We start from the raw sequence: 18,473 nt of genomic DNA on the forward strand, positions 1-18,473 counted from the left end.
CTGTCGTCAATAATTTGGCACTTCAGTGCATCTTAGTTAAAATTTAAATATTCTGCCTAAAACTGGCAGTGTTGTGCCGTTGTCAGGTAAAAACTCTGCACTGTATTTTAAATTAAATCTGCCACCGCTATTGGCTAAGAGGTATGCTATGATGTAAACTGGTACATTATGATGTCACAATGCTGTTGTGAGCCTGAGTGTGTGTGTATTTGTTAGCAGCTCCTCCTTCTCTGTCTGCCAGGCGACAGCATTTGTTGCATTTTTCAAACATGAAGTGGGAGTGGAGTTAGACTCTGGTAGGGGTTGACTTGCTCTTTAATTAGTCAAGTTTGAGAGCATCCGCTTATTTTGATGTGCATCTCCGTTACAAGAAAATTTAATTTAGTTTGAGTCTTTTGACAAAAATTCTTTTTAATTGTATTCACGATTCAGTTGATCATTTTGTTTTAGTTTGGGTCTGATTTTATTCGACTAAAACACATGCATAAATTTCAGTTTGTGTAAAGGAAATACGAAGAGATATGTTTTGGTTTCAGTTCTACAAACACACACTAGGTGGTGCTAAAAGCTAGCCAAAACTGCCTAGCCTCCCCTAATAACAACGATGAATGGAAAATACCGAAATGAACACTGAAAGTTTGAGTTGTGTCTGTCATTATTAAAGTAAACAAATCTGTATAATGTGCCGTAATATTTGTATATATGGCAGAAAATGACGTCATACCATTTAAAGGTGTGACTCTAAAAATGCAAGGAGGTAATTTATTAGAGTTTTTCTTGCAACAATTTACTACGCTGGGCTGCCTGATTTTTTTTCTACACAAAAGCATGGCTAGAACATTGGATGGTGACAACATTGGCTGTAGCAGTGCCACAAAAACGATAAAACAACCTGATAAACCACTCTGTGAGTTCAGCTCCAACTTACCCCTCCCGCTCGCTGCCACCACTGTAACACTTTTAGACATAAATTGTTCAACTATTACTGCCAGCATGTTCAGCGGCCGACTCCAGAATCTGACTGGGTCTTATCTCGTCTATTCTAGTTTGTTCCATTTGCTGACTGGTTATTTTGTCCGTTTCTCCCATCATTCTCATTTTCTGATTGGATTTTGGTTACTGTCAGTTTTAGTTGTTGGCTTTAATTGAAAAACAAAAATGATGATCAACATTTGTCATATTTTAGTATTTACTGAATATAAATTTTTTGTTGTCATCTGGTTTTCATCCACAAAAAAAAATCATTAAAAAATACAGTATATATATATATATATATATATATATATATATATATATATATATATATACATTTTATTTCAACAGCATCTTTCTAAACACTCAAGGACACTTTACAGACAGAGATAAAATACAAAACAATAAAAGATAGAACAGCATAAAACAAACAGATAGATTGGAGAAAAGAGAGTAACTATTGGAATGCCAGACGGAACAGGTGGGTTTTGAGTCTGGTTTTAAAGAGAGTGAGGGAGTCAATGTTACAGAGGTCAGGAGGGAATGAGTTCCAGAGCTGAGGAGCAGAGCGACTGAAGGCCCTGCTCCCCATAGTGAACAGACGGAAAGGTGGGACAGAGAGGTGGATGGAGGAGGAGGACCTGAGGGAATGGGTGGAGGTTGGAGGATGAAGGAGGTCTGAGAGGTACGGGGGAGTTAGGTTATGGATGGCTTTGAATGTATATAGCAGAATTTTGAATTGGATTCTGGAAGTGACTGGGAGCCAGTGGAGCTGCTGAAGAACAGGGGTGATGTGGTGGAAGGAGGGAGTTCTGGTAATGATGCGGGCTGCCGAGTTCTGGAGAAGTTGGAGTTTATGGAGGGATTTGTAAAGAAGACCGAAGAGAAGAGAGTTGCAGTAGTCAATACGGGAAGTGATGAGGCTGTGGACAAGGATGGCGACCAAGTGAGTGGTGAGGGCGGGGCGTAGGCGGTTAATGTTACGTAGATGGGAGTAGGCGGACCGGGTAATATTGTTTATGTGGGACTGGAAGGATAGTGAGGAGTCGAGGATGACACCCAGACCCTTGACCTGAGGGGAGGGGGAAACTAAGGAGTTGTCAACAGGAAGTGTAAAGCTGTGGATTTTGGATAGTTAGGATTTAGTGCCGACAAGTAACATTTCTGTTTTATCACTAAGTTTGAGAAAATTTGATGTGAACCAGTCTTTGATTTCAGACAAACAATTGGTGAGGGAGGAAGGAGGAAGTGAAGAAGAGGGTTTGGAGGATACATAGAGCTGGGTGTCATCCGCGTAACAATGAAAATGGATGTCAAATTTATGGAAAATATTTCCCAGGGGAAGATATATATATATATAGTCTATGAATATAACTCAGGTACATCCTGAAGTTGGATCACCTTCAGCCTTATTAGCATGCACTCACTGAGGCATTGATTATGTAATGCTGATTTCTGATTAGGCCAACCTGCGAAGTTACTGATGGGTAGAGTCAGTGCTGTTAGCAGCCAGCTCCCTGCTGCTTGAATCCTGACCAGGGGAAAACTCCACCAACCAGATGTGATTCCAACACAGAAGTGTTGCAGTTCACCCCTCATCCACTAGGGGCCGGCTGCAGAAAGGAGCAAGTTCCCATTGACTCCCATGTTAAAATATCAACTTCACAGCAGAAATAAAACATGTTTACAGCCTGGTTCAAAAACATTTTAGGTTTAATAGGTCCATTTTGGTCGTAGCAACTCTGAGGAGGTGTGATTTTTTTTTGTAACTGATCCATCCTTTGAAATTATGAATACTTCTGGGCATGTCCTTTTAATTGACAGATAGTAGATGTGCCGTCAGCATTAGTGCTAACAGGCTACCCCAGCAAAGGCCTCAGCCTCTGCCTTACGTTAAAAGTCCTACACCCTTTTATGGCCAAAAGCACCCACCAACCTCCGTTAGCTTTTGTTAGCTCATAGCTCATATATTGGCTCAGAGTTTGAGGTTCAGTTCCTCAGAAACCTACGGGTTTAGCTATCTTATATGTACAGTCTATGGTGATGACAGAGGTGGTTGTTCTGTAATCCTAGCAGGTTCAGAGATGTTTTACTTCCCCTGTGAGCAGCTTTATCAGCTCTAGCAGTTCAGCAGATCATCTACAACCTCTTTAATAAACGTGCTGCTGACTGCACTCCTATCAGTCATGTAAATCACAAGAGCCTCGCAGATAAGTGGTGAAGGAGGCCTGAATTAAATTTCCTGCACCCGAGCCCTCCTAACACACACACACACACACACACACACACACGCACACACACACACACACACACACACACACACACACACACACACACACACACACACACACACACACACACACACACACACACACACACACACACACACACACACACACACAGCAGATAAGCTGTCTGTGAGTTCAGTTAGGATGGTTCGTGTCCAACCGACCTGTCTGATTAAATAAAGGTTCTTCAAAGGATGACAAAAAGGAAACGAAGCCTGCGTCCCACGTGGCCTCTGGGCCTCTGGGATGGGTGTTCTTATCAGACTGGACCAGGACCATGGATGGGGGGGTCGACCTTGACTTGGACCATAGGATCTTTCATCTTTGACGGGGAGAAGAAACACAATCCTTCTGGATTAATGGCTTTAGGGAATCTGGAATAAGATATTTAAATGTTAGAAGAACATTAGTGTTCTGAAGCATGATTTAAAGTTCCTTTTCTGTTTGTTTGAGTTAAAGTCTGTAAATAAACTTGCATATTAGCCTGTACCACCTCAAAAGACAACTCTATAGGGTAGGTTACTTGTTTTATAGTATTTACACTTTTTCAAACTCATACACACCTACAAACACAGTTAACGCAATGGTTAAGTTTCCTTTCTCTAAAACACACATACTGTTACATACAGCACTTTCACAATACAAAACTCCTTTCTCTGCACATGCTAACTTAACCAAAACACTGGAAAAATGACTCAAACAGTAATATGTCATGTTTTCAGTTCACAGTGTACACGCAGTCAACCACAGTGCCCTAGGTTTCTAAATAATTCACTTAAACTATATAGACAATCCATTGTTTTTACACTGAATGTCCACGTGTTATGTTCACAATCTGAATAAATCCAAGAAAAGCACGGTTTACTATAATCCTTACAGTGAATATAATATCCACGAAACATACAAGAGCAAACACACAGGAAACACAGCAAAAAAAAAAAAAAATTATATATATATATATATATATATATATATATATATATATATAGCAATAGAAAAGCTCAGATGAAAGAGGAAAAAATATTTCATTTTGGTAATCTGCAGCTAATCTTGCGCTGCAAGATGAATTCTCGCGAGATTTGGAGTTTTCCAAACTCAGGGTCAACGTGTAGACTCGACACGGGGCGGGGCTGCACGTAGAGTTCGGGCTGCTAATCATCTACAGCCACAATCTTCGAAGAATATTCAGGAATTATATTTTACCAGCTTTCAGCGAGTTGCACTCTCATTCTGCTGCAAGCTATGGTTCTATGTCCAAAATGGCAGAGTAGGAAAAGTGATCCTATACTTTCCTAATATAACTGCTGCCAACATTTTCTGGAAAATCTCTCTGGAATTTGCCTAAAACATCTGCCAAAACTCTAGAAGATACAAGAAAGCAGCTTTATTATGTTAGAACCCCACGTCTCGTGACATCAGGTATGCTTCAAGGGCCCCTAACAATGTTAATGCGTTAGACAAGCGTAAAAGCTGGTGCTGCTCTACCGTTTGTTGTAATGTTTGAATGAGAACTTTTGACAAACTCCCGACACGTTTTAGATGCATATCATCAACCATCATATCCATACAGCACTGTAGTTGTTCAGTTTCATGTTGTTTCTGTCACAGGTTTTAAACTGAGGAAGAGAAGGATTACCAACGAGCCCACAGATGGCACAGGGAACTGCCCTCACCTGGTGGAGGCCATCCCATGTGAAGACCCCAGCTGCTACGAATGGCTGGTGGTGAAGCTGGATGAGTGTGTTCCAGATAATGAGAAGGAATGTGGACCTGGAACCCAGATTCCTCAGGTCCAATGCATCAACAGTGATGGTGAGTAGACCAAATGTTTGTAGCTGTTTATTGTTGGTTTTAACTGATTTTAAAGGGGTCCTAGAGTTTAATTCAATTCAATTCAATTCAATTTCATTTATATAATGCCAAATCACGACAAGAGTCGTCTCAAGGCACTTCACATAATAAACATTCCAATTCAGGTCAGTTCATTAAGCCAATCAGAAATAATGTTTCCTATATAAGGAACCCAGCAAATTGCATCAAGTCACTGACTAGTATCAGTGACTATACAGCAATCCTCATACTAAGCAAGCATATAGCGACAGTGGAGAGGAAAACTCCCTTTTAACAGGAAGAAACCTCCAGAGAATCCCGGCTCAGTATAAGCAGCCATCCTCCACGACTCACTGGGGATCGAGAAGACAGAGCAGATTACACACACACACACACACACACACGTGCGCGCGCACACACACACACACACACACACGCACACACACACACACACACACACACACACACACACACAGGCATGCACACACGCGCACGCACACACACACACACACACACACACACACACACACACACACACACACACACACACACACACACACACACACACACACACACACACACACAAGCAATGTGTCTATGGTTACATTGTGATTTCTTAGTAGATATTCCATTTGGCGAGAGATAAACTTTATTGTATTTATCCTAGTGAATCTATTGTTAAATGGGTAAACTAGTAGTAGCACATCCAACGTCAAGGAAAGCAAAAAGTTATTATCAGGAGAGGGAGAATGTTTAAGTGGTTAGCAGCAGTGTGCTAGTTGATGGCCCCCTCCATGAAGCCACCACAGCTCAACAGAACGTCGTTGTAGCTTCTTCTGGGGAGAAAAACACTTAGAGAGAAAATAAAGTTAACAGATGAAATTGCACAAAATAATACAGTTAAAGAGCAGATTGTAGAAGAAAGTAGTAGAGTGTGAAACGTGGTCAGTGTATCCTCCAGCAGTCTAAGCCTATAGCAGCATAACTACAGAGATATCTCTGGATAATCTATGCTATTTAGATGGAGGCATGTTGGAGGCAGGGCAAGGGAGAGCCGTCTTTACCGAATGTACACTCCACCTCCCTGTAATCCCCCACTTGTCCAGATTTAGGCTAACATCAGATTTTAACCATAGGCCCTATCAAATAAAAATGTTTTAAGCCTAGTCTTAAAAGTAGACAAGGTGTCTGCCTCATGGACTAAGGCTGGGAGCTGGTTCCACAGGAGAGGAGCCTGATAACTAAAAGATCTGCCTCACATCCTAATTTAAGATATTCTGGGAACCACCAGTAGACCTGCAGTCTGAGAGTGAAGTGCTCGGTTAGGAACATATGGAACAATCAGATCACTGATGTATGATGGAGCTTGATTATTAAAATCACATTCACCTAATTGTTGTAGAATCCAGGCAGGTCGGGGTGTCTAAGGTAACATACCAAAAAGTCTGAGCAATCTCTGACCTGCTTAGTTATGTAAGTTAGTGAAGCTGTAATGGCCAAAAAGAAACTCGTCTTTCTAAAAAAACTTGCTTATCTCGTCATATGTTGGTCACGGAGATGCAAACCACAGAACAACGCTAGGTCAATCTACTGCTACCATTAGCATGAGCCACTGCTAATGCTAGCCTGAGCTACTGATAATTTCCTTGTTGGACAAGAGGAAAACAACAGAGGAGAATCTTGGAGCACGATCTTCAGCTGTATTGTTCCTTTAGGCCCTCTCAGGTTCAAAAATTAAATTTCTTATTGACTTGCCTCGAGCGCATCAAACAGCGGCTCGGTGCAAATGCCCTACAGCTGAATTCAGACAAAACTGAAGTGCTGGTGATTGCCCCTGATAATGCTATTCCAGGGATTCACCAGCACTTAGGTTATTTGAGCTTGCCTGTTAAACCAAGCCTTAGAAATCTTGGTGTTTTCTTTGACAAAGGAATGTCTCTTGAGCATCGCTCAAAGCAGTTGACTAGAAATTGTTTTTACCATTTGAGAGAAATTTCCAAACTCAGAACAATGGTATCCATAAATGATCTTGAGTTGATTATTCACGCCTTTGTATCGTCCCGTTTAGACTACAGTAACAGTTTGTTTTCTTGTCAAAACAAGAAAGAGTTGTCCCGCTTACAACAAGTTCAAAGTTGTGCAGCTAGAATATTGACCTGTGCCAACAGATGATTACTCACATTACCCCCATTCCAAAAGCTCGTCATTGGCTCCCAATTTCTTCTCGCATCAATTTTAAAATGCTTGTGCTGACGTTCAGAGTGTTGCATGGTCAGGCTCCACTGTACGTCCTTACGGACATTCTCGAAGGTTGAGACCGTTGGATCAAAATCTTCTTATGGTCCTCCGTACTCGATTGAAGACACGAGGAAATCGCTCATTCCAGGCCGTCGCACCAGGGCTCTGGAATGAGTTACCTCTGTTCTTACATTCACTCAGCTCAGCTGATGCTTTTAAGAGCAATCTGAAAACCCATTTGTTTCTCCGGGCATGTTTTGTATGCAGATTGGCTGTATATGACTTTTTATGTATATTGTGACTGTATTTTATAGTAGCCTTTATATGTGTCGTTTTAACTTGTGAAGCATTTTGTGACCTTTTTGTCTGTGAGAGGAGCTATATAAATAAACCTTACTTACTTACTTACAGGATGAGCTGAGAAAATCCAGACTTTAAACAAATGCTAGATAGATTCTCAGCTAGCGGAATGGTTTGGTCATTGTCCTCTTCCCCGTTCATCCACAAACCCTCTGCACCTATCTGAAATGTCTGTTCTGTGTTCATCCAAACTCTTGCCCTCTGCACCCACCTGTGGACTACGGCAAGCCCGACACTCAGCATGCAGCTCATTTACTATTCATGTTCTGGTCAAACCAGTCTTTCCTTGGTACGACTTCCTTATGGGGTTATGTTTAGCCATTTATCAGGGCTCCTGAGACACTGTGAACCCCAACAAAGTTTCACATGTGTCATAGAAGTTCATAGAATCATTTCCAATTGTAAAAGGAACTCTTTCTGAGGCAGCTTTAAAAGTTCTTTAATGGTTTTCACTGATTTCAACTGGTTTTAGCACACAAACAACAATTGAGTGACAGACTTTCAGAAATAAAAAGCATTGCTGTGTGTGTTGGTGGTGGTGGTGGTGGTGGTGGTGGTGGGGGGGGGGGGGGCAGTAGCGCGAGGTTTGGCAGATTGTACAGTGATTGGAAGGTTGCAGGGTTGTTCCCAGCATAGAATGCTGTCGTTGTGTCCTTGGGCAAGACACTTAACCTACATTGTCTGCTGGTGGTGGCCTGATAGAGCTTTGGGGGGAGGAGTCTAAAAGGGCTATGTCAAATACAGGCCATTTTTGAGTGTGTGTGTGTGTGTGTGTGTGTGTGTGTGTGTGTGTGTGTGTGTGTGTGTGTGTGTGTGTGTTTTAATGAGGGCCCTAGGGAGAAACTGGCACCCACATGGAGAGGGATGGTGTTTGATTTTTTTAATCACGATTCTCCTTATTTTACTGAACTTCTACATTCCTCGACAGCAGCAACATGGATTAGATTTTGATGAGACAATTAATGATTAACAAGTATTTTTGATTAAAAAATACACAAATAAAACATACAAAAAAGAACATCTTTAATAAAAAGTCTACTGAGTTGCTGTTTCTCCTCATTTCCCCAGGAAGATGGCAGCTCAGAGGTAGTTAGCTTTTTTAGAGATCAGCAGTGAGCCGCAACACTCTCAGAGCAGTTAAATTACCTCCACACTAAAATAACATTTGAATATATTTATCAGCTTATCTTGTTCCCATTCCTCTCCGAGTACTCGTTATTATCTGGAGCTTTTTTGGTCCGGGCTCGAAAGTGAGCGCATCCTCATAAGTCTTCCTTCCTCCCATCTTGCGGGAGCACTCAGCCTGGTTCTGCTGTTATTGGACCCTGTTGAATCAGAATGAAATTAGCACGGCCCGCTGCTTCTTGGAATCACTCCCATTAACTCTGATGTGTGAGATAATCTCATCTGGATGTGGCGGCGCTGAGGCCTGGCTTTCATCTGGGTTCCAGAAGCAGCGGCTCATCCAGAAACGGACCTGAGAAGAGTTTCACGTTTCGGGATCTGTGGGTTTTCAGGAACATTCTTCAACACGTAGAGCTGAAAATAAACTAAATGTTTTCTCCAGTCTTCTATCGATCCATGAGTTTAAAAATGATTTGTTGTCATTTGAATTTAAATTGGGTGGAAACCTGGAGGGTCTGAGGTTGAAACAGCTGATGTTTACATTAGAAGCCCGTTTGTTGGACCACTGACTGCTCCAGTCTGGGCTGAAGATCATGATCATCCAGATCCAAAAGAATATCCATGCATTAAAGATATGAATGCTTTCAGATGTTGGATGTCCTTGACTGACCTTGCCAGGTTGTGTACATCTCCCATCGTCAGTCAGAGTCCTTCCCAGCTGGCCTGCTATTGATTCCTGGTTTTCTCATTCAGATGGAAATAGATCTGTTTTTCCCTGTGGACTCACATATGTCATTGAATCCCCCAGTTGTCAGTCTTTGGACCATTCACCAGGAGATTTTCATAGATAGGCCTTTTAGTGGACGGATGAGTTACAGCTTGGAGTGATGAAGGTGATGACAGACTTTAGGTGAAGATCAATGCAGCAACTCAAATCCCTCTAAGACTAAAATAACATCCCGTATTACTCTCATTATTGTGTTTCTGATGCTGCTTTTGCGTCTCTAAATAAAGACCAGGGGTCTGATTTATAAGCTTGCTTACATACAAAACGAGGTCTGGAGATTGTGTAAGTGAATTTGTATGCAACGTTTGTGATTTATAAAGAAAAGCGTGATGGACATAATTAATATTTCAACATGAAGGTTTATTTTTTATATGCTGTAGATCAGAAGTCAGTGACATGCTCTGTCCCCATATAGGTGTGTACAGTCATGACCCATCGCTTTGGTAATACAATTGCACAGACCAAGACCCGAGTCTGTGGAAAAAGGAACCAGTGTGAACCGGTTTAGAACCGCCAAAGCACTAGCTCTGGCACCAGCACCGGTGGGATACGAAAGTCTGAGCAGCTTTGTTAATCTTCACGATTTTCCTGCATAATTTGTTGTTTGTTGTAATAAAAAACGTCAGTTAAAAATATCATAAGGAGACGCTCTCAGTGATATTTGAGAAGTGAAATGACGGCTTTACAGAAAGTTGTTTAAAATAAATTAGGCAGGTGCATAAATTTGGGCACTTGTCATTTTATTGATTCCAAAACCTTCAGAACTAATTATTGGAACTCAAAAGTGGTTTTTGGTAAGCTCAGTGACCCTTGACCTCCGCACACCAGTGAATCCAACCATAAGAAAGAATATTTGAGGGGGGGGTGATGAAGATTAACAAGGCTGCCCAAACTTTCGCATCTCACTGTGTCTCCAGAACCAATTTGATCGAAACCCCCTATAACGGTTCTCTTGTCCATCCAGGTGAAAACGTGGAGAAGCAACTGTGTCGGGACGCCATCCTTCCCATGCCCTCCATCTGCGAGGTGCCGTGCCCTAAGGACTGTGCCCTGAGCACCTGGACCTTCTGGTCACTCTGCTCTCATACCTGCTCTGGGAAAAACACCGAGGGAAGGCAGACCCGAGTCAGGTCCATCCTGGCCTACAATGCAGGAGAAGGTAGGAAACTACAGAAACCAGCGTCACACAGAACCAGAACATGGAAAAAAACTCCAAACCCTAAAATAACCTCTCCATTCTAAGCTTTTCCTATTTGAAGGATAAACGAGGAACCGGGAGAGCAAACCCAAAAAGATCTTTGGTCCAAAAAGGCCTTTCCTATAACAGAAATGTCATCACATTAAGATTAATTTAAGATAAAGATATCCATCCAAGAAGTCCTGTTTTGTGAAATGAAGTAACCGATGATTCACTGAGGTGATTCTTGTGGTTTCTGAATCTTCACTGAAGGTTTTGCAGGTTCCAGCTCCAGGAACACTTTACCTCAAAACCAAATTTGTAATTCTTGGGGCATTTTAGAAAGTGATGAGATCAATGAAGCAGAGACTCATACTGAGCATCAAAAGGGGCGTGTCGATGAAGCCTTGTTTTAAATCTTGCATAGTTTCAAAGAAAACCGCATGATTGGTTCATTTACAGTGTTACTTTTCAGCTGCTGCTGAAAGCCATTGAGCCATGTGGGTTTTCTTAGTTCTGTTCTTACGTCTGATGTATATTTGGTTTCAAGAAACAGGCTTGTAAAAATATATAATTATAATCAGGGTTAGTAAATGTAGCATTAGAGACACCCTTTGGTAGTTACTACTTGTTATGATAATGTTATAGTGTTAAAGATGCATGATGTAAGAATGAAGCAAGAATGACATCCCATGGTCAAAGTGGGGTACTGCAGTCCATGTTTATGAAGAGTGACTTTCTCACCCCCGTCCCATTTCATGAGTTTCACGGCTGTTGCCAGCTATGGATCAGTGCCAGAAGATTCTATGATGAGTCAAGACGAGTAATACACAGTACTTTGATAAGTACATAAATACTTTTCACTGTAGTTTGACATATTTTTTTAGTCCCAACTGAGTTTTTCCTATTCACCGTTAGCATCGTTAGCTTAATGTTAGCCTCTAGTAGCCTGGCCTGCCAGACTCCTCCTCTGTTTAATTCTGCACAGAGAAAGAGCCTGGTAGCTCACAGGCAGAGAGGAAGAGAGGCACATGAGGGGCGGGATTAGGCAGCTCAAAAATAACCAATCAGAAAAAAGACGGAAATGCCGACTTTACCGCGCGACGCTGTAGTTTTTTTAGCTGCTTTGTAATGCATTACTTAATATTAACATTCATATCAAGCAGTTTTTATTACTTTATTGATGTTTATTGATGCACTAAGTAACATTAACTCATTCGCTGCCAGCCATTTCCTGATCGGTAAAGTCCTTCGCTTCCACTTTTCCACTTCCGCTTTTACTTTTTTTTTTTAAGAGTCACAGAACGTTGCACGCTAGGATGATGTCGATGCCAAAACAACTAAAACAAAGCGGAGACTCACCTCTTACATCAGGAAGAATCTGCGCCTTTCGAGCGTCATCCATTCTTTCATAATGCGTTGTTGAATTGTGATCTGCAGAAGTTTTTCCGGTTCGCGCCTCACTTTTTTTACAGCAGCGGCCCAAAACAATCTCCTAACACACGGGTTTTCTGCTTCCTGATCACGCGACGTGTGACGTGTGCGGATGAAGATTGGCTTTAGAGCTGAGATGTTTGTTCTCACGGGGGCTCGTTCCGATGCTCAAACAGCAAAAACATGTAAATGAAATGCAGTGAACGGTTGGATTTAAAATGACGACTTTAGTTGTCAATGGCAGTGAATGAGTTAATAAAGACTGTAAAGACTTACCGAAATAAGTTCTAGGTCGCTCCACGGTTTTGGCCCTTTCCAAAATGCTGCTGAGTTTTGCCGGCCAGTGTTACAAATAACACTGCCGGAGCGGTAGCGGCCATCCCTAAGAGAGGCACACAGTAATTACGTCACTCTTCGGTGTTTTTGAAAGGAAAAAAACAATCCCCCAGCCAGCAGAGAAGGAAATCCATTTCCATGTAATCTTTCTGTAACCTAATTGAGACAGACTGTTTTGTCAATATTCTACTGTAAAATTCTTTAATTTTAGTTGTAGAGTATGCGGGTTGCTGATTAACTGCAAGACATCCCCCACCCGTTGACACTTCTCCGCAAGAGCAATCCAACAAATAAATCCTGCTGGTTGCCAAACACTTCCAACACACAACAGACATCTTTAACAAAAAACACAGATAAAGATGTTTTGGAGGGATGACAAGACAGTCTTGGTTTCGTTCATGCTTTTACGTGTTTTTACTAGAAACGATAAGGCAAAAACATACGTAAATAACATGGTAAATGGTAAATGGTCTGTATTTTTATAGCATCTTCTTAGGGTTCTACAGATACAAGCCCCCAAGGTGCTTCACAACACAATCAGTCATTCACCCATTCGCACGCACATTAACACTGTGTTGACCATTACAAAAATAGGTATAACATGTGAATCACTGACACCCCATCCCATTCAGTAACAGATCTCTGCTGGCAATAATTATGGACAAAAATCCCATCAATAGATCAACACATTCCCATCCCACTGTGCAAAGACCTACTTTGGACGTCCTACGGACACGGTCTGGACCAACAGACTCAATATACATGATCTGCACGTCTATGTGACGTTGACTGTTTGCAGGGCTGGTTCCAGATTGACTCTCCCAGCTCTGAATTGTTATTATGTATTTTCTACACAGTGACAGCCAGAGTTGTTGCCTGGGTTTCTGTGATGCATGGTAAGAAGTTCCTCCTCCGAGATGTCCTCTGTGGTACTCAGTGTGGGCTTCCAAACAGATCTATGTTTTCTTTACTCCTCTTCTAGGTCCCTACGGACATATTTCCATGTTCTTAGAGAGTAGCTGTGGTTTTTGCTGATGTAGGATGTTGTGTGTGTACGTTTGGTTTGATGAAAGTGGTTTTTGTGTAGAAATCTGCTGATCCAACAAAATCCAAACAGAGAAGAAACAAAAACGCTATGAGGCTGTTGTTCAGTTACTAACTCAAAGTCAGCAGTTGAAATCCAGGTAGATCAGGTAGGATAGAGCTTTAGGTTGACTTGCTGATAGACCTTGCTATTGGATCCGCCTTAAACTTGTTTCCTTGGTTCCTCAGGAGGATTCCAGTGTCCCAACATCAGTGCTCTGCAGGAGGTGAGGAGCTGTAATGACCATCCCTGCACTGTGTACCACTGGCAGACGGGAACATGGGGACAGTGCATTGAGGACTCGTCCATCCTGTCCACCAACACATCTGTGGGACGAATACGTGGAGATGACACGTCGTGTTCTGTTGGGATGCAAACTCGAAAAATCATCTGTGTCCGAGTCAATGTGGGCCAAGTTCCTCCCAAAAAGTAAGATCTGTTATGGTTTAACTAAATGTTCCACGTCAGCTGACATGTTTGGATCTGTTCTGGTGCAGAAATCTGATCAACAAGATGATAAAGCCTAAAGTGAATGTTAGAACAACAGATCTGGGAATGACATCACAGATCTGGGAATGACATCACAACAAGCTTAACCGTGTTCCAACTGGAGGTCATGAAGGCACTAGCTAACTGTTGTGTTTAGTAACCAGGGCAACGGTTGTGATAACGTTTTACCATAAGAGATTCACTAATTGTGGCTCAACAGGTCAGCTAACAATAGTCTCGTGCATGGGGTGGCCATGTTGGATTTTAAAGTTCAGACTACCGTATTTTCACGACCATAGGGTGCACTGTGTTATAGGGGGCAGCTTCAGTTACGGGTGTCTTTTTGCTATTTAACACATACAAAAGGCGCACCGGGTTATAGGGCGCGGGCACGGGCACGGTAAATGTACCGGTAAAACATCTGTGCGGGCTCGGGACTCGGAACGTATCAGTGCAAACCAGACATTGTGAAAATTATAAAGAGCCAAAAGCATGCTTCACTTTACTGGTCTAGCCCTGGTTCAGACGTGGTTTAGAGCGCACGTGCACTTCCTCAGACGAATGGTGACTGTAGAGACGCTTCTCCCAGCTGCCCTCTGCTCGTTAACCCAAAGCTCGAGGCGGTCTTCCAGCTCAGGCCACCTGGCTTTGTGCCCGCGGAAACACAGCTGCGTCTTCTTTGCTTGTCGGAGTTCATTTTCCAACTTCCTCCACTTGCGAACCATGGACTCATTAATGCTGAATTCTCTCGCCGCTGCTCTATTCCCGTGTTTCTCCGCGTAGCTGATTGCTTGCATTTTAAACTGTGCTTCATAGGCGTGTCTCTTAGCAGGTACCATTCTCAGGGTTGTCAGACCAATGTTCAGCCTACCGCGCATACCTGCCCTTTTGAACTATTCGGGGTCTGTCTTCACTCGCATCCGCACGTTCACGCCACGCCCCTTGTCTTCTACTACATTCGCATCTCACAACAACACAATAGGCGCACTGCACCATAGGGCGTACATTTTGGAGAAAATTTAAGACTTTTAGGTGCGCCTTATGGTCGTGAAAATACGGTAGTCAGAAATCTCCAAAGTTCCGAGTCAGATTTCCGTCTTTGGGAAACTCGTGATGAAACCCTCTCATGTGTGTACCTGGCCCACAAAGGCAGCCCATGGGAGGGGTTGAGTTAGTTTGCACTCACTACAAATAAAGCTAAAAAAATTTGAATTTGAAGACCCCTGAAGAAGAGAAGCAAAGTATCTTTTGTACGTATAGAAGTCCAGTCGACGGTAGTTTACTAGAACCGGTGTTCGCACTCATCAGGTGTTTCTACAGGAACATCACCCACAATCAGACCAGCAGCTTTCCTGGTTGAAGCTCTGTAACCAAAGCAGTCATAGACTTGTTTACTCTGAAGGACTGTAGGAAGGAGTCTGAGTGCTGATTTGACAGACATGGTTCGGTCTGAGGGTCGGTGTGTTGCTGATGAGCTGCTCACCAACATCTGTTTCTTTTCCTCCCCTACCTGGAGGCATCTGCTGGGAACATGGGCTATCTGTTTATTTATTCAACACAACAGTGGCATTATTCTGGCAGCAGAGCAGCATTTTTCAGGCGTACTCCACCAGCCCCCCCTGCACTGTGTGTAGACACTAATCCAGCTCTTCACTCCTGCGTTTCCTCCTAAACCTGCTGCTACATGCTGAGCTCTGAACCTGCTGCCTTGGGGTCCTGTCAATGTAAACAAAGAGGTTTCTGCTGCTGGCAACACCAGAACTCAGAGGGTCAGTTCATCAGAAACAGCTCCTCATTCATATTGTCTGTAAACCTCATTCATGGGTCAGTTTTACTAGTTTGTTGGAGAATAAGAAAAATGGTGCGTCAGCTTTAACCGGATGTGATTTATTATCGGGCTATAAGCTGCAGAGTAACGCTAAAACAACAAAACAGTTATGAAAGCTCCCATTGCCATTAACATATTCTGGATCCTTCCAGGAAAAGCTGCTTGGAGACGACCCAGCCTTGAGTGTGTGACTGATTGTTATTAATCCTGTTCCTCCAGGTGTCCAGATAGTCTTCGCCCCGATACTGTCAGGCCGTGTTTGCTGCCCTGCAAGAGAGACTGTGTGGTCACCCCCTACAGCAGCTGGAGCCCCTGTCCTACAGCATGTCCAGCAGGTTAGCTACAGCAGGACGCTCCTCCTGAACCAGACCTCCCCCCTGGTCCACCAGAGTAACACTTGTTTAGAGCGTAACCACAAGTCTCTATAGTTTCTGACTAATCAAACAGAAGAGGATTAGTGCCACTAAAGTTTATTTGTGGAATTCTGAGAATAAAGTGAAAATTCTTGGATAAAATTAATATTATTAAATCAGGATTCTGACATTGTTCTGTGATTAAAGTCTGATTTTTTTGTTCATTTTTCATTAGGGAATTGTTGATATAAAAAATACGATTTTGTCTCCTTTGATGCATGAATTATGAAATCTTCAACCGTGATTTTTTTAACAATTTTTTTCATTCATCTTTAGTTGTGAATGAAACAAATTTCAACAAATATTTTTTGTAAAATTGTATAATTTATAAACAATTTATTACGTGGCCACCTCAGTGGACAGCGTGCATTCTGAACATGGAATATGTTGGCTTGACTTACTGAAGTCCAAATGGAGGGGCTCAAATGCAATAAAGTCTTCAACAGCTGTGCTTAATAGCAAAAACAAATAAATAACAATTTTGAGTACCTGTCCACTGTAGTGACCGTTATGCATCAAAGGGTTAAGTTTTTAAATTAAGAGAAAGAAAAAAAAAACATTTGCAAGTAGATTACAGGGGTATGATATCTGTGTAAAATGATGTAAAAAGACCAACATAGATTTAAAACCATAGCAGAGAGCGATAGACAACGTGGACGCATGAACTTGCCTCCATGGTGGGTTGTGTGTTCTAAAGAAGCGCAAATTAACAAACAAACTTGAGTTAAGTGGGGTTTTTATGTGACCATGTGGGGAGAACCGGTGTGGAGTTGAAGTTGAGTTTCTGGGCCAGCCTTTTGGGTCTCACAGTGATGCAGGGGCAGTTCTGTTCTGGTTCCGGTCAAAGGTATTTCTTGAATGCTCTGCTTCTGTTTTTCATCAAAAGGAAACACCAGGAGGCAATTCAGGAAGCAGCACAGGAAACGGATCATCATCCAGTTACCAGCCAACGGGGGACAGGACTGTCCTGAAGCTCTGACTCAGGAACAGGAGTGTGAAGCTCAGTCCGTCTGTCATGGATACAGGTAGCAATAATCACGTGTCTCAGCTGCTCGTGTGTTCTCATGTAGAACAGCTGGCTAAAGTTAGGCTCTCACTGTTCAAGAACATCTAACGTTCCTCAGCTGTTGTTCTACCACAGCAGAGGTTTTGTTCAGCTGTAAATATGGAGGCTGCTGCAGCCTCAGATCCTCCCTTCACACACACACACGCGCGCGCGCACACACACATACTTCGTTTTATTTTCCAGCACTAGTTTGGACACACATTTCTGCATGTTCCTGTCTGCTCTGATTCTGTCCAGATGGAAAACACACAAATGGAGACGCTGTCAGCTGGTCCCGTGGTCCATCCGGCAGGACTCTCCCGGAGCTCAGGAGACTTGTGGGCCGGGTTTGCAGTTTAGAGGTAATCACGTCCAAAAACCTCCATCTTACACTGGTTAAGTGAACACACACTCAGTCCCTGTTAGAGACCAGGCTCCCAGAAAAATAATTATTACTTATTATTTTAGAACGTGATCAGTCACGCTGAGTTTTTCATGCATGCTGTACATCCGCTCCTCTGTTCAGCGCTCAAACGCTAGATCATTCTCCAGACATCCAACAGAAGTCAGTTCCTCATCCTGTCCTTAGTCTCTCCCTTCTGTCGGACTGTGTCTTGGGCTCCGGCGTTGCTGGAACATCTTTAGCCCCCAGCATCAGCAGTTCCACGTTTAAGTCTGACCCATGACCTGACCTTGCATAGAGCTTTTCTGAGGTAGAGGACTCCAGAGTGCTTCACACTCGGTGATTCAGTTGTCCACATTTTAATGGTGATGAGCCACATCGTGGCCGCAGCTCCCTTGGAGCACACTGGCATAAGCAAGGGTGCCACACACAGGCGCTACAGGTCCCTCCAACCACCACTAGAAGACAAGGAGGGTGAAGTGTCTTGCCACGACTGCGACCGACTAAGCAGGGCTCGAACTTGCAACCCTTGATCCACCAGTTCTGGCGACCCAATCCTGGAGACAGAAGAGTTTTCATCAGCACTAACTGTCCTAAAGTCTCAGAGAAAAGACTATTATTGGATGTAAACGATGAGCTTCCTTCTCTTCCATCATTGGAGGCT

General features: G+C 42.8%; 1 protein-coding gene across 1 annotated transcript in view; it reads left to right on the forward strand.

Moving 5' to 3' along the window:
- Window positions 1-18,473, forward strand: part of thsd7aa (thrombospondin, type I, domain containing 7Aa) — a 114,056-nt gene that overhangs the window by 60,459 nt on the left and 35,124 nt on the right. The window contains exons 6-11 of the mRNA XM_015955744.3: window positions 4,869-5,072; window positions 10,565-10,759; window positions 13,820-14,060; window positions 16,168-16,283; window positions 17,248-17,386; window positions 17,665-17,768. Coding sequence (XP_015811230.3) covers window positions 4,869-5,072; window positions 10,565-10,759; window positions 13,820-14,060; window positions 16,168-16,283; window positions 17,248-17,386; window positions 17,665-17,768 — 999 coding nt within the window. The remainder of the gene's footprint in view (window positions 1-4,868; window positions 5,073-10,564; window positions 10,760-13,819; window positions 14,061-16,167; window positions 16,284-17,247; window positions 17,387-17,664; window positions 17,769-18,473) is intronic.

Source organism: Nothobranchius furzeri, chromosome 11 (assembly GCF_043380555.1).
Source record: "Nothobranchius furzeri strain GRZ-AD chromosome 11, NfurGRZ-RIMD1, whole genome shotgun sequence".
In the NCBI taxonomy this organism is placed as follows: domain Eukaryota; kingdom Metazoa; phylum Chordata; class Actinopteri; order Cyprinodontiformes; family Nothobranchiidae; genus Nothobranchius; species Nothobranchius furzeri.